Genomic DNA, 15,848 nt, shown 5'->3' on the forward strand with positions numbered 1-15,848 from the left:
GCCCGTATGTCTCAATCAGCCACACCACCGAACTCCTCTGGACCGACCACCACTGCATCCACTTCGCCTTCCAGAAACACACCAACGCACCCAACAGATCCCCCGCCGCTGCTGGAGCAAACTCACCGATGAACAACTACACGCAAACCGTGCTCTCAGCCCACCCCCTGAACCCTCCAACCCTGACGACGCTGCCCACAGCCTCAGACGCTGGATCGAGGACTGCGCTAACACCCTCGGCCCGCTGAAGAAACCTCCCCACAGGGACACCAGCAAGAGGGCCAGCTGGTTCACCCCAGAACTCCTAGCCTCTAAGCAAGCCTGCCGGAAACTAGAGAAGAAATGGCACACTGAACAAACTCCGGCAGCCACGCAGCATGCCATCCGCAACCACCACCACCTTATCAGGGCGGCCAAGAGGACCTCCTTCAAAGACCGCCTCGACAACAACTCACACAATAGCAAGGAGCTCTTCAACATTGTGAAGGAACTCTCCAACCCCAGCTCCAACACCATTCGCAAGTCCTGTGCGACTCCCTCGCCACCTTCTTCCACCGCAAGATAGCAGACATCCACTCTTCAACCCCCAGACAGCCCCAACAGACAGCAACACAACAGACCCTCTGTACACCATCGACCACGACCCCCTGCTAACCTGGGCCAGCGTGAGCATCGATGACACCATCAAGACCATGCGCTCAATCCACTCCGGCTCCCCGTCGGACCCATTCCCGCACCACGTCTTCAACAGAGCAAGCAGCACCATCGCACCCCACCTGCGCAACGTCATCAATCTCTTCCTCAAGACCGCAACCTTCCCAGTGATCTGGAAACATGCCGAGATCAACGCCCTACTCAAAAAACCTAAGGCAGACCCAAGAGACCTCAAGAACTTCCGGCCCATCTCTCTGCTCCCCTTCCCGGCCAAGGTCATCGAGAAAACAGTCAACAGACATCTAGCCCGATACCTCGAAGAAAACATAATCCTGGACCCTTCCCAGTCAGGGTTCCGCAGCAGCCACAGCACCGAGACTGCCCTCATCGCCGCCACCGACGACATCAGGACCCTGCTGGACAACGGCGGGACCGCAGCACTCATCCTCCTAGACCTCTCTGCCGCCTTCGACACTGTCTGCCACTGCACACTACGCGCACGCCTCCACGCCGCAGGGATCCCAGACAAGGCTCTGGATTGGACCACCTCCTTCCTCTCCGGCAGAACCCAGAGCGTCCGCCTCCCCCCATTCTGTTCCAAAGCCTCCGAGATCTGCGGCGTACCCCAGGGGTCCTCCCTCAGCCCGACGCTGTTCAACATTTACATGGCCCTGCTCGCAAACGTAGCCCGACAGCACGACCTCAACATAATCTCCTACGCAGACGACACTCAGCTGATCCTCTCCCTCACCAAGGACCCCATCACAGCCAAAGCCAACCTCCACGAAGGAATGAAGGCCGTCGCTGACTGGATGAAGACCAGCCGTCTGAAGCTGAACTTGGACAAGACGGATGTCCTCATCCTCGGCTCCAACCCTTCAGCCTGGGGCGACTCCTGGTGGCCGACGGCACTAGGGGCAGCCCCGACACCCACCGACTTCGCACGCAACCTGGGAATCATCCTCTACTCAATGCTCTCAATGACCAAGCATGTCAACGCCGTCTCCTCCTCCTGCTTCAACACCCTCCACATGCTCCGCAAGATCTACAGATGGCTCCTGACAGATGCAAGAAAGACAGTCACCCATGCCCTCGTCAGCAGCAGACTCGACTATGGAAACGCCCTCTACGCAGGAGCCCCGACCAAGCTCATCAAACGACTACAACACATCCAAAACGCCTCAGCACGACTGATCCTCAACGTACCACGCCACAGCCACATCACCCCCACCTGAGAAACCTGCATTGGCTCCCCATCAACAAGAGGATATCCTTCAAGCTCCTCACCCATGCACACAAGGCACTCCACAAGACTGGCCCAGCCTTCCTCAACAGACGGCTCTCCTTCTACATCCCCAACCGCCAGCTATGCTGTGCCGACCTCACTTGCCACCGTCCCGCGCATCCGAAGAACAACCACCGGTGGGAGATCCTTCTCCCACCTCGCCGCCAAGACATGGAACACCCTCCCACTGAGCCTACGACAGAACCAAGCCCTGCTGACCTTCAGGAGGATACTCAAGACCTGGCTGTTCGATCAGTAGCGGGCCCCCGGGACTTGAGACCCTCGCGGGTATGCAGTGCGCTTTACAAATGATTGATTTATTGATTGACAAATCAATTGTTTTCCATTAGTATAGCGATAGGGCGTTGCTTCGGGTGGCCTATATTAAAATGGGGAATAATTGTTCATTGTGTTCATCTGTAATGAAACTGATGCTCATGTAAAGCGCTCTGATACCCAATGCCTCGGGTCTAGTTCACGGTATATAAAACGTTAAAAAAACATACTGTGGCATGCTGGAAGTGGTGGGGTCGATTCAAACCCATATAGGTCCTGTTCCCAAAGGCCTATGGGAGCGTTGTTTATTGGGAAGTCTCCCTATGGGTCTATACAAGAACAGCCCTCGTGGTAAGTCTCCCCCTATCCCTAAAGGGCCGACAGCCGAGCCTGGTGTCCGCTGGTCTTACTCATACCTCACCAAGGAAAATCCTATCTCAGCTAGGGCTCACAAACCAACACCGTCCACACAGAATAAAGTCACCCCTCTATTAATTGAAAGCAAACATGCAGTGCAATCAACTGTGCAGACAGCCAGGGATGCAGAGTTCAGGGTACTTTACAACGAGGTAGGAAACCGGGCAAATAAGTGCACAGGAGGGAGTGCAAAGCCAAGGAGGCCTGCCAAAAGGTAAGTGCGGTATGAGGAAATGGCACTCATTAGAGACTTTTTGTTAGGCCTCCTTAATTGGAACCACTGGGTCGTAAACTACTTTGCACTTTTATGCCAGCAGCTCGGTTAAAGCGTGTCATCTAGCACCTCGTAAAAAGTTACTTGTCTGGGTTCAGGCCAAAGACCTGCGCTGCAGCTATGCCGAGCTTTACTGTGTGAAAATAGGCATCTAGCTGCGATATCTGAAGAGAAGGGGTTGGCTGCTCTCCCGAGAGGGCCCTTCGTGCACAGCGCGACCTTAAGTCACCACAATAACACAGGCGACGTAGGTTACAAGTCGGTATCCGTGCCAAAGTCAATTTTATCAACCCAAATTGAAGGTTGTAAAAAAAAAAACAGTAGTGCGTGCGCACCACAGAAGAGCGGGGCCGAGGGAGCCTGTCGTCTGTGCCGCGCTGATGCGTGTACTGGACACCCATGGGAATGGGCGGAGCAAGGCGGGACATGCGCCTGCCTTTGCACCAATTGCGTGCCTTATTTTTGTAAAAAAACACGCTAAAGCCAATGGCAGCCGGCGAAAGCCTGATCACACGCACGAGCGTATGGTCAGTTTTCAGAACCCCATACAAGAGGTCTCGTACTGCACGTGCAGTGCTGCGCATTGCAACGCTAGGCGCGAGACCTAAAAAAGCTCCTAAATCAGCGAATATAATACATGAGCAAAGGGAGAGACGCAACTGGACCGCAACTCACAGGAATGAAACAGAGATGGTGTTTGTGTACTCGCAGGCAGAGCAAAAAGGAGAAGAGACAGAATTAGCAAATCAGATAGGTGGCTCTGTGGGTTAAGGCTCGCTGCTGACTGCTGATGAGATCTGCAGTCCAAGAGTTCTGATCCTGGCAAGAAAGGCTGTTTTTTTTCCTTCTGACGTCTGTAAATGAGTACAATTAAAATATTCTGTTATATATAGTGGTTGACACAAAAGAAGTGGGGTATGAAGCTTTATATAAAGTAAGTTATTAAGTAAGGATTGCATTGAGGGAGCAATGATATAGTATTTGGCAAGGACACAGAAGCAGGAATAATATTATAAACCTTGTTGAAACAGGGAGAACATTAAGGGCCTAGGCAGACGTTCCAGACGATGGTACTCACATAAGTGCTCTGAGACCACCTTTATAAAAAGCCCTAAAAAAATATTGTAGCCAGATGGAAGGCAGATGATTTGATCATGGGATTTTGTTTTATATAAAATTGTTATTAATTTTGCACTTATAGTCCACATCATTTGCATATCCATTTTGCTATGCCAAATTATACAGTTTGATCAGTATAATTTCGATCATTTATCCACTCAACCTTAGTGCATCACTACATATCCAACACTTATAAACATTTTAAACCGTATCAAACTACACTTAGCCCATCTACTCTTCAGTCTTATTCCTGCTCGTCTCTTGGGAATCTGAATAGTAATACCCCCCTCTTAAGTTCTCCTTCAACTACAAAAAGACCATAAAGACAGTATCGTTCAACACTTCTGTCCGGGGAGCCTCCAGATAATCACCCAGTCCTTTTTTTAGGTCGACCCTAGCAGCGTGCATGTGCTGCTCTGCAAAGCATAGTGTATCTACTCTGGGGCCATAGACCATGCCCAATTTGTTCCTTCCTATGTCAGTCAAAATTGCTTTCTTTTCTTTGGTGAAACACTGCTAGTTCTTCCGCCTTTGGGTGTGTTTCGACTTTGGTGGCGTCTTACCCGGTCACATGTCGCCTTACTCATGGCTTTTCATATCGTGTGATTGTTGTACTCCTAATATGGTTCTGCGGCATTTCTTGCCTGCCTCCCCTTGCTTGTGCGCCGCATCATCTTTCTTCACGACCTCTGGCCGTCATGTATAAGTATAACGAGCAGTCATCAGGCTATCGCAGTCTCTACCATTTATTTACATGCACAGTAAGACTCTCCCCAGTGGCCAAGTGGAGAAGATGTTCGGTTAAAAATTAGATGAAATGCGAATCGTCCTTGGAGGGGCATAACCTAACACACGGTGTGGGCACATTCTTTCTCTCCAGAAAGAAAGATGTGTGAGGAACACATGTTGTGGTGAGATAAACATGAAGGTGTGAAACTTCCGATGTTTGTACTGAGACGCACACACAGCTGTGTGAAGTGCAGTCTTGGCCTTTGAAGGAGCATTGCAGTGAAGTGTGCAACCGAAGCACACAGACAGGGAGGAGCCTGCCACGTGGTGGCAAACATTTGTCACTAACGACACTACACACAGTTTGTGTTTGCTAAACTTAGCAGTTAACTCGCTTTGCAACTTTCAGCCAACAGTTCCAAGCATACAGACTCTTACTTTTCTAATTTTATAAAATGTTAAACTACAAGTTCCAGAATGCTTAGCAGTGGTGACTGAAAGAAGCAGCCTGACTGATGGACAGAGAGACATTGTGGGGCGGGTGAAATCTTTGCTTTTCAAGACGCCTGAGCATTCCACATGCTTTTTTTTGCGTGGCATAGCTTCATCTGGCCAGCTCATTTTCGGATTTTGTCTCCTACCTGAGATAGATAGTTTCATAGTCGTAGTCATAGTCATAGGCTCTTGTATAGCGCACGATTCACCAAAAAGGTCTTAAGGTGCTTGGCAGGAAGGGACGACAACCGCAAATGAGAGGGGGGGTGAAAGGAAATTAATTGGGAAAAAGCCACGTTTTCAGGCCCCTGCGAAAGGCCAAATGATTGGATAGGGACGACAGATGGGGAGGCAGCTTGTTCCAGAGTAGGGGGGCTGTATAGGAAAACGCCCAACATCCATTTCGCGAGGTCCTGGCTCGCGGCTGGACCATGCAGATTTGGAACAGGATCTTAGAACTCTGGAGGGTTTGTACCAGACCAGTTTCTCCGCTAAGTAGGAGGGTCCTACGCCATGGAGAAGTTTATGGATGATACTAAGTATCTTAAATTGACTTATTTGGTGCACAGGCAGCCAGTGTAGCTCCTTGAGACTAGGCAGGGAGGGTGACCTGGGGGACAACCCTAGCACCAAACGTGCAGCGGCATTCTGGAGAGTTTGCAGCTTAGTCAGCAGACACTCATTAATGGTGGCGAACAGGGCATTACCGTAATCTAAACGGCTGATAATAAGCCCTTGAATCAGGGGCTTCCTAGATTCAAGAGGGAGCCATTTAAATATTTTCCGCAGTTTACGTAGGATTCCATAGCAGATGCCTGATACTTGGTTGACATGGGCTTTCATTGAGAGGGTGCATTCAATCATAATTCCCAGATCACGTACCACTTCTTTGGGCTCTGGGCAGAGTCCAAGTTCTTGGGGCCACCAGTCTTGTGACCAGATCGTCTTTGCTTTGCCAAACAGCATAATTTCTGTTTTGCTGTAATTAAGTTGGAGTTTGTTTCCATTCATCCATTCACTAATCATGACCATACACTTCTGGAATCTGGTACGGGTATCCAGAACATCTAAGCTACAGGTGATCAGCACCTGAGTATCGTCCGCGTAGGACACTGTGGTGAAGCCGTGGGATTTTATAATGTTGGCCAGAGGGGTGAGATACAGATTGAATAACAAGGGACTAAGGATAGATCCCTGTGGAACCCCTACAGAGAGGGCGGTCTTGGTGGATTCCAAGGTGTTAACCTTTATATATGTGTGCCGGTCCGCGAGGTAACTCTCGAACCAGGCAAGAGCTTTGCCTCTGACACCAATCTCCCACAACCATTGGTAAAGAATGCTGTAGGAAATGGTGTCAAAGGCTGCCGAAAGATCTAATAGGATAAGGATGGCAGACTCGCCTCTGTCTAAGGTTAGACGGATATTGTCCACAACCTCCAACACTGCAGTTTCCGTCCGATGGGCAGCACAGAACCCTGACTGCGAGGGGTCTAGCAGCGCATGGGCTTCAATAAAGGTGGAAACGTGCTTGTTAACGAGGTGTACCAGTACTTTTCCGAAATAAGGCAATAGCGAAACTGGCCTGTAGTTAGACGTAACAGTGGGATCACTAGTGGGTTTTTTAAGAATGAGTTTAACCTGTGCCACCTTCCAGCAACTGGGGATTGATGCCAGATCAAACGAGGTGTTGAAAATGTTGGTGAGAGAGCTGGCCAGAAGCGGGAATAACATACTACACTTGCGCGGGGCCAAAGAGTCTGTGGGGGAGCCCGATTTCACCTTCCCGAGGGCTTCTAACACTTCGGCTGACGTGGTGGGCTTAAATTCCGAAAAAGAAGGGCACTCAGTATGAACTAGGGACGCCTCTCCGACTTGGATGATATCTGGACTTGAGGAAACAAACGTGGAATAAATTGACTTAATTTTGTTGTCGAAGTGGGCTGCCAGTTAGTTGACCCACTTCAAGGTGGGAATAAATGCGGACTGCTCCACCTGCGGAGAGGTGAACTCATTCAATATTTTATACAGTTCTTTACTAGAATGAGCTGCTTTACTGATCCTAAGGGTGAGATAGCCGGATTTAGCAGCCTTTATGTTTTTTAGGTAATTGGAGTGAACCCGTTTGTAGTTCTTACGATTTTCCGGCGTTCTGGTTTTCCTCCACAACCTTTCCGCTGATCTGCTGGTGATTTTCTCTACTTTCAGCTCCTCTGTAAACCACGGGGAAGCAATTGTTTTTATCTTATTGATTCATGAATAGTTTTATCCAAAGTGCTCTTTATGGATGCTTCCAACTGGGCTGCCATTAAGTCGATATTAACTGTAGTATCATTAAGGGGTATAAAAGGGGTCGAGAAGGCCTCCGGGGTCAGCTTGTGCCAAGGCCGTATTGACATAGTTTCTGTCCGATTAATAGTCCTAGACTCCGGAAATTTGCGAAAGCTAAACTTCACAAGATAGTGATCGGTCCAGGTCATGGGCAGAGGTGGTTCGCAGGTTAGGCTGGGCTTATATGTTTATTTATGGGTTTACTCTGGAGTAAATGTCATCAATATATATTTTAAATTCCACTGTATTCCATGCTTCTTGGTAGCAGGATCTCGGGGGATTTATTTTATCTACTACCTCTGTCAACATTTATTTGATACAAATCACTTCTAAGCACCTGAACTCCTGCTTTGGGACACACAGTTCAGCAAGTGCTAGACTGCAAAGCTGCGAAGTTCAGAGCAAAGAGAGGCCAGATGGAGAGATGTTTAAACTATTTATGATCAGTCTTTTAGGAAACATCGGGGTCGGGGGGCAAGGGGTCCTTATTGGGTTTGCAAGGTAGAATGGTCTCGCATACAAGAGACGGCTTGTTAGCACAGAGGGGTCAATTCAGAGAGGTCAAATGAGCACAATGTGAAATTCCATCTCATTACACACATCTGCCTCCAATACTGCTCGGTTGGTCTAATATTTTCATCGTGCATGCTTCTGACCCAGTGGAGGTGGGCTTTGGTATATGTGCGTCTTCCACTCTTTAGTTTCCCATAATGTGTGGGCTTTGCTTCTTATTGGTCCCACCACTCCACATGTGCAGCACTGGTCATGGGCAGGGCCACTAGAATTATGCGGCAGAGGAGGCAAGGCTGACTATATTATGCAGGAAGAATATGTAAATTATGCGACATAATGCACATTTTGAAATAGTTTTACTTCTATATTTTGTCTTTTTTACACCTGTAACAATGCCCGAGAAAAAAGTTCACCATAATTAGTACCTATTCAACACCCAAACACAACAATTAGCAACTGAAAGATGACCAGTTAACAGTTGCAAAAAGGCTTACGGTGCGAAGGAACCCAAGTCGCCATATGTTTTGTAACTTTTGATGTGTTTGAGCTGAAAACAAATATTTTTTAAGAAGATGAGTGTTGCTTTTTGAAGTTCACACATCAAAAGGCTAATATAGATACTTTATCAGTGGGAGCAGGTTTTAGTGCGGGAATTAAAGACAACCCACCTGCTTGTTTTTTCCACCCAGGATAATGTGCTGCATGGCTACACACTTATAAGGTCCCGAAGGTGACACGTATGTCTATGCCAATGCTTGTTTTTCTCCAGTAGCTACTTACATGGCTACAAGTCTTACTCATCTGTGTCATTAAGATGTGCTCTTACTTCTAGGTATTCTTCTATTTAATGGGTTTCCTCTTTATCCCTTCAGTCCCATCCTTTAGTCGCTTAACTTCCTAATCTCTGTATAGCTCTGTAGCTCATGGTGGTCTGGCTTGAGGGGGTTCTGTCAACAATATAATAAACTCGGCCCAGCACATTTAGTCTTCTTCTAGTGTGTCATCCTATCCTGCCAATTGTTTTTTTTCATGGAGATCTCCCCTGTAGTAGCCCATTCTATGAAACCTTTAATCCAGAAATTAATCTCCGAGGGCCTAGCTGCAATCCAGTGTAGTGCAGTTCTCCTTTTGGCCACAGCAAGCCTATAATCGTGAATTTTCTACTCATCTTCCTGTTTTTTCATTGGTATGAGCCCTAGTAAGCAGTGTTTATTTGTAGGGAGTATTGTATGGCCTGTGCAGTGTTTGGCCTACATAGTATCTCTTTCAAAAAGCCCTGTACGTATCGACAACTCCAGGTAACATGTATAAAATCATCCCTCCTCCTGCCCCCCACCTGATTGCCTGACACCAACTTGTCTCATCTACTTTTGTCTCTTCCTGACAAGTGCCCCCATTCTGGAACTCTTGCCATACACCACCCTCAGCAACCCAGGCTCTCTAGGCTCTGATTTCCCAATATTAGATACAAAAAATAAGAGAGGGACGGTCACGGATTTGTCAATTGCCTAACACAAAAGTTATGAAAGATTCTTGAATGGGCCAGGTCATCAGTATTCCTAAGGTGGAGCAGAGCTTCTGAGTAATAACGCTTTCCACTCTGTCTGGTAAGAGATCTGTGGAAAGCTAACCAGAGTTCAGCAGAACGTGGGGAATGTAAAGGGAGATAGAAGTTAAGTTTTGTATTGGGATAGGAGAAGCCCTTACTGGACAGGGCATTTCATTAGAAATAATGGGGTGATCCGGTGTCCCTGAGAACCTGGGAATTAGTAATATATATAGAACAATTGGTTCTGTCGGGTAATGCAATTACTGTGAACAATGTATTTTTTATGAAGGAAAAGGTATCTCTCAATTACTTATATATTACACACAAGAAAGTTATGGAAAAGAAGCACACCCTAAAAGAAATGTTCACAAATAAAGTTAATTCACTTTTATATTTCAAAGAAGTAATGAATAATAATGGCTGTCACAAATACAAATGAATTGCAACAAAACAACAAGTGACTATGGTGAAAAAGTGACATATAGTGAGTGGTGAAATAAATGGTAAACTATATACATGACATACACAAGTGACATAAAATAAAAGGAGTAATTTGAAATTGTTGTCCTGTCTTAGTTTTTCACATGTAATGCAAGACCCATTAATGAATCAATATGTGGTCAAGAAAACTGTGTGGACATATGATAGATGTCGACAATTCGACCCTGGAAACAGTGCAGAATGGTGTGCGTCAGAGCAGGTCTTCCTCAGGACTATGGAAGAAGAGGTGGACAGCCTATAAGATTAATTAAAGAGGAAGTGGTCAGGTGTGTTTGATAAACAAATGAATTCTGTAATAGCCAGGGTAAAGCTTACCACGCAAGCAGAGACTTCAGTCAACTAAATCTGCAAATAAGATGGGCAGTTCTTTAGTCAACGTGTAAAATCATTGTTAGAAATGAAAAACAAAAAACAAAATGCTCAAGTGAAGCTTCTGGTGTGAACCCTTACCGGAAAACATACAATGAACGTCTCCACTACGTGTTCAAATGTTGGGGGTCTGTTAAAGGGCAACAATCAAGTGGTTTCTAATGATATAGGGAAAGCACATTAGTCTCCCATGTGAGAATGTTTAGAAAAACAAACTTGTGTAAAACTAAGTTGAACAGAAACATATCTTCCTAATTGGAAATGATCGATTGCTCAGAAGATCTCCACCAGCCGGTTGGAGTCTAAAAATAAATAAATGAGTACACAATTGATGTCATGCGGAATAAAAAGGAAACCATCCTACAAATATGGTCAAGGAAATGAGGCGTACCATAAGCTTGTGCACGCTGGACATCCACCAGCCGGTTGGAGTCTGGTGTGTAGAGCCTTCACTTGATATTCAGTGTGGTCAAAAAATGAGAATCCTAAAATATTTAGCTGAGTGTGAGGGAACCAGAACAAACAACAAGACTGCCATCTTCTCGTTGTTATGCTTTAGACAGTAGGCCGTCATCCAAGATACCACGAATACCATGCAGAACTGGGAACTAGACTGGGTATCAAAGAAACTATTATTTGAGTGTCATCAACATATGAAAGTAAAACAAAACCAAAAGATTTTATATGGTTTGCTGCTGGACGTAGATAAACATTGAAGAGCATGTGGCTGGATGACAACTCCCAGAGGGACACCACAGATTATAATATTGGATGAAGAACAAAAGGGAGGAAGAGCACAAGCTAGGTTCTGACCGATAAGAAGGAACATAGCCTTTTAAGGGCCTTATGACACATGGAGTCATGAAGCCTAGAGAGCAGTAAATAATTAGATAGTTGATCAAACAACACCAACAAGTCAAGCAGGGTAAGGGCAGATGATCCACCTTAGTTTAAAGTAAGGTGGATATTATCAGTAACTGCCAAAAGAGCAGATTCTGTACTACATTTTGCTTGAAAGTGGGATTAAGAACATAGAGCATGATTCTCTAGTTAGACAACGTGTTTCTTTACTGTTTTCTCTATCTGTTGACAGGTAGCTGGAAAAGAGACATACGTTGATGATTTATAGGGTTAGGTGGATCAGCTGTTGATTTAAATTGATTGAGAAGGGAAGACTATCTGTAGTAATGGACAAGTTGCTTAGGTCCGTTAGAACTTGGCAGTTCTCTTTATACCCAGGGTATGAATGCTGGGTGTGCAAGGATCTAAATATGAGCCTGAGTTTTTATCGAGAGAAGGAGAAGAATCTTTAGGGTGTCCTCTAACGTGATGGTATAAAACTTGTACAGGCTGCGCTTTTAAGTGCATAGGAATGCTTGTTAAAAATAATTGTTTAATGGTGGAAAAGGTGATGCTTGACGATTTGTGTCTTAGCCTTTCTGTGGATGCTGTAAAATTGGGCATGTCAAGTCGATCTTATAAGACAGTATGAAGAACCACCTCTAGCATCACCAGATAGGCCTTCACCCTTGACGATGTTTCTCAAGAGGATGTCAAGCTACTGACAGAGTTGTCAATTACTTACTCAAAGCGCTGATTATTTAATCCATTCTGTTGCCTGGTTTGTGTTCTCTAGTTTATTGCCGATTAGTGTTTGACTGTGACTATGCAAGTCTATTAAAACACCTTCCACGTCCTGTGTGTCTCATACCTTGTGTTACAAAGAAACAATCGGTTCAATATGCATTAAACAACCTCTTTGCCTAGAATAGATGATATAGCTTGCCTGAAACTTGTCCCTTCTCCATTTTGATTCTTCTCATCATTGTATTGAATATGGTAGCTTTGAAGAGACCTACCTCAAATATTAGTTTTTATTATGTTTTTTTTAAATATAGTGTTCTTAATGCATCAATATTTCAACTGTTGCCTCCATAAGCCTCGCATGTGAGACGTTCTAGTTTTGTGTATGCTTTAATTTTAATATAATTTCTAAAAGAAATTCTGTGATCCTCCTCCAGTGGGCATTACTTTGAATTATTGCACTACGGGCAGGATTTCCTATGAAGAGAACAATTAGTCATTAAATAATTCTCTCTGTTTTATTAGGTGTTGAGTGAGAGCTGCTCACAGAGCAGGAGCAGCATACCTAGAAACACAGGTGCCATTTCTGAGAGAACAAAGGGGGAAGTTTATTTATATTTTAGGGGGTTTATGAAGTCCGATTGATGCGTACTCCACCTAGCGAATTTGCAGAAACCCTAGTTTTGTGCAGTTGAAATTCGATCTTCTGTCACTCTTTACATAATATACAGCTGCCCATAGTCTTCACCTTCACTAATACCAGGATTATAGTCCAGCTGCGCGGAAGCCGTTAAAGTGCAAAATGCTTAGCACTTGAATCTTAATGTTTTTGAGTACCTTTTTTGTGTTTATAATGGACTTTACAATTGTGTATCTGTATTTTGTTTATAGTTCAAATGTTCATTTGACTTTCTTTTTACAGTTCCTTCGGATATGTGCTGATCTGTTTCGTCTGGTTCCATTCCTCGTCTTTGTTGTTGTCCCTTTCATGGAGTTCCTGCTTCCAGTTGCACTGAAACTGTTTCCAGAGATGCTCCCTTCAACATTTGAAACCTCATCCAAGAAGGTAACAACATTATTGTCCAAAGTAGTTATCTTTTTTAAACTACTGGCAATTCTTTTCTATAGACTGAAAATAAGCCATCATAAGCTGTTATCTAGCTGTGTGAGATAGTGGTCTCTTTTTATGTATCTCATTCAGATCTGATGTATTTCTCTTTACAATAAGTTAATGAAAATATGTTATCAAAAGATGAGAGATTTGTCATAGTACCGTTCACGGGCTCAGTGCAGGCAGGGATTAGTGGACCACAACCTTTGTGGTTGGGATTGAGCCACTGGTGTCCTGGGCTCCTTCCTACTATGGCTCAACAAACTGGGTTACATACATCGTTTTCAAACTGACTATGGTTAGTGAGGGTAACGAAGCAAAGGTTTCTCAGGGAGGCAGTGTGGGGGCAAGAGTTAAGAACTCCGCATTCAAACAAAAGACAATACCAAACTGTCCATCCCATTGCTTATCTTGATAAAAAGAGAGTACTTTAATATCAGTTCAGTTCATTTCATAAATGAACCGAACTGATATATAACTGACCAAAGTCCTTAAAACATAACTAATAACATACACTGCTCCTAAAATACATCTTAAAATACATACATCAAAGACATAAGGTGTTAAAAACAATCAAATGTAATCATAACAAGAAACATTTAAAAATGGATACCAATAACTCTTAATCGACATAGAGCTTCCAATACCACTTGTATCGTACAAGATGCTCCCACTACTCCCACTACCTACGCATATATTTCTAGCCTGTTAAAACGTTCCCATATCTTCCTACTTGCTAACTTAAAAACACCTATTGCACGTCTCGTTAAAAAATTGCATATGTGAAAGAAATCTTGAAGCTTTCCATCAGTTAGATATTCCATATTTTTTTAAAACTGGTTTTAAAAATGTCCTACGATCCCATCTAAAAAACACATTCCAATAGTCAGTGCTCATTGTTGAATTTCATTTGTATTCCAGTCACATAGGCCCCAATTTGTCTTTAATCTCTTAGCCAACACCTTTGTTTGATACATAGGGTTTAACCCAGTTCGAAACCAGAAAAGTTCCGGTCTCATAACCGGATTAGCCAGTTTTGTTAAATAACAAAATGCCATATTATTATGCCATGAAGCACAACAGAATGTAGTAGATTGCTTCATTAAAATATACTTAATATCACTCTTTCTTGAGTATTCTACCATTCTTTCCAGCATCTCTTTTTTGGAACCATATAATGGTACATTGCAACTGGGAGTATAAGTATCTCTTGTTCAGAGAAGACTTACGTTTCTTTAGACTGGCAGCCTAGTCATCTCACTTAAGATTCTGTCTTTTCCTTAAATCAGTTTATTGTTTTTCACAGAAAAAGCAAGAAACAACATTTGCATGCATGATATAACCACATGAGCGGCCCCAAGGGGGCGGTGCGGTCTGGATCTATGAGGACATATAATGTGATATGGAGGATGAACAAAATAATCATATATGATAAACCGATGCGGACACCAACTGTGGTGGAAGTGCCACCTCGGAGCCCATGAAATCGCATGCAATACAAGAGTATCGTAAAACAGAAATTGAACAGTGAGAGTAGGGCACAACAAAATGAGGACAAAGCAAGTCAAAGGAAGGGGGAAGTAACAGTTGGTAGTATGTTGCTGTGATGCCCCTGCCCAATGCCCCTCTTCATGTGCACTGCCTGTGCTTGTTTATAAAGTGAGTAAGTGTCGCATGTGTAAATAGGAGCTCGCTGACTGGTTAAGGGAGAGGTCTACTAAGATATAACCCGTTTATGTAGGGTTGGAGGGCCGTTCATGGTACTACAACGGTCTGAACCCCCTCCACGAAAGAAGCTACGGGGTCTGTGTCGTCTCTATATGTCATTTATCACGCTAACCCCAGCAGATACCAGGGGAGAGAAAAAGAGGGCCGGGTGTTTGGAGTCAGCTAGCCTCCATCTATCTTCTGGGACGGAAAGTGGAAGCACACAGGTTACTGCGAGAGAGATGCACCTTGACGAAAGTGCGACTACAGGGGTCTCGCCCTCACTCTCTTCCCATGGAGCGTGTAGATTTCCTTAATAGGAATTCAAGAATTGTGTATTAGGTAGAGCATCGACATAGGTCGGCCTACGCAGTGGCATCATCCTACCAACCAGTGTGGTAAGATTGGAGCCCTATTTTACTTTTCATTGTCCTAAAGAATGCCACAGACTCTTTGGGCCAGACAGGCATAAACATGTCGACAACACTTATCACATCGGTGTTTGGGCAATAAGGTCCCCACGCACACCGGTCTTGTATTTTAATATCATATAATCCCCCATTCAGAATAAAATTAATTCTGGTGATTATACCAATTTTTAAATTCACTCACTGTATGGGCCCCCACTAAGCTTTCGAAGAGCCTCCCTGTCTCCTGGTGTAGGCCTGCTCTCCATCAAACCGAAGTTTTTGAAGAGCGAGGACTGCCGATGGTGAAACATGACACTTGGTGGTGTGTGAGGACAGTCCTTAACTTTTTGTGAGATGCCACCACTCATCTTACTTAGTATTTTTTAGGTTTTAGTCACTGTATTTGGAGCAGCTTCTGTTGTGGTGTCTGTAGGTCTGCTAGGATAGCATCCCGGCTGGAGCCAGTGGGAGTTTGCGAAGACCTAGCAAATCTTCTCTGTGTAGGGTGATGCTCCCCGCTTTCACCC

General features: G+C 44.7%; 1 protein-coding gene across 1 annotated transcript in view; it reads left to right on the forward strand.

The window, feature by feature from the left end:
- The window catches only part of LETM1 (leucine zipper and EF-hand containing transmembrane protein 1), a 420,852-nt gene that overhangs the window by 108,910 nt on the left and 296,094 nt on the right, over positions 1-15,848 (forward strand). The window contains exon 4 of the mRNA XM_078678611.1: positions 13,016-13,159. Coding sequence (XP_078534737.1) covers positions 13,016-13,159 — 144 coding nt within the window. The remainder of the gene's footprint in view (positions 1-13,015; positions 13,160-15,848) is intronic.

The sequence above is a fragment of the Lissotriton helveticus genome, chromosome 2_2, assembly GCF_964261635.1.
Source record: "Lissotriton helveticus chromosome 2_2, aLisHel1.1, whole genome shotgun sequence".
In the NCBI taxonomy this organism is placed as follows: Eukaryota; Metazoa; Chordata; class Amphibia; order Caudata; family Salamandridae; genus Lissotriton; species Lissotriton helveticus.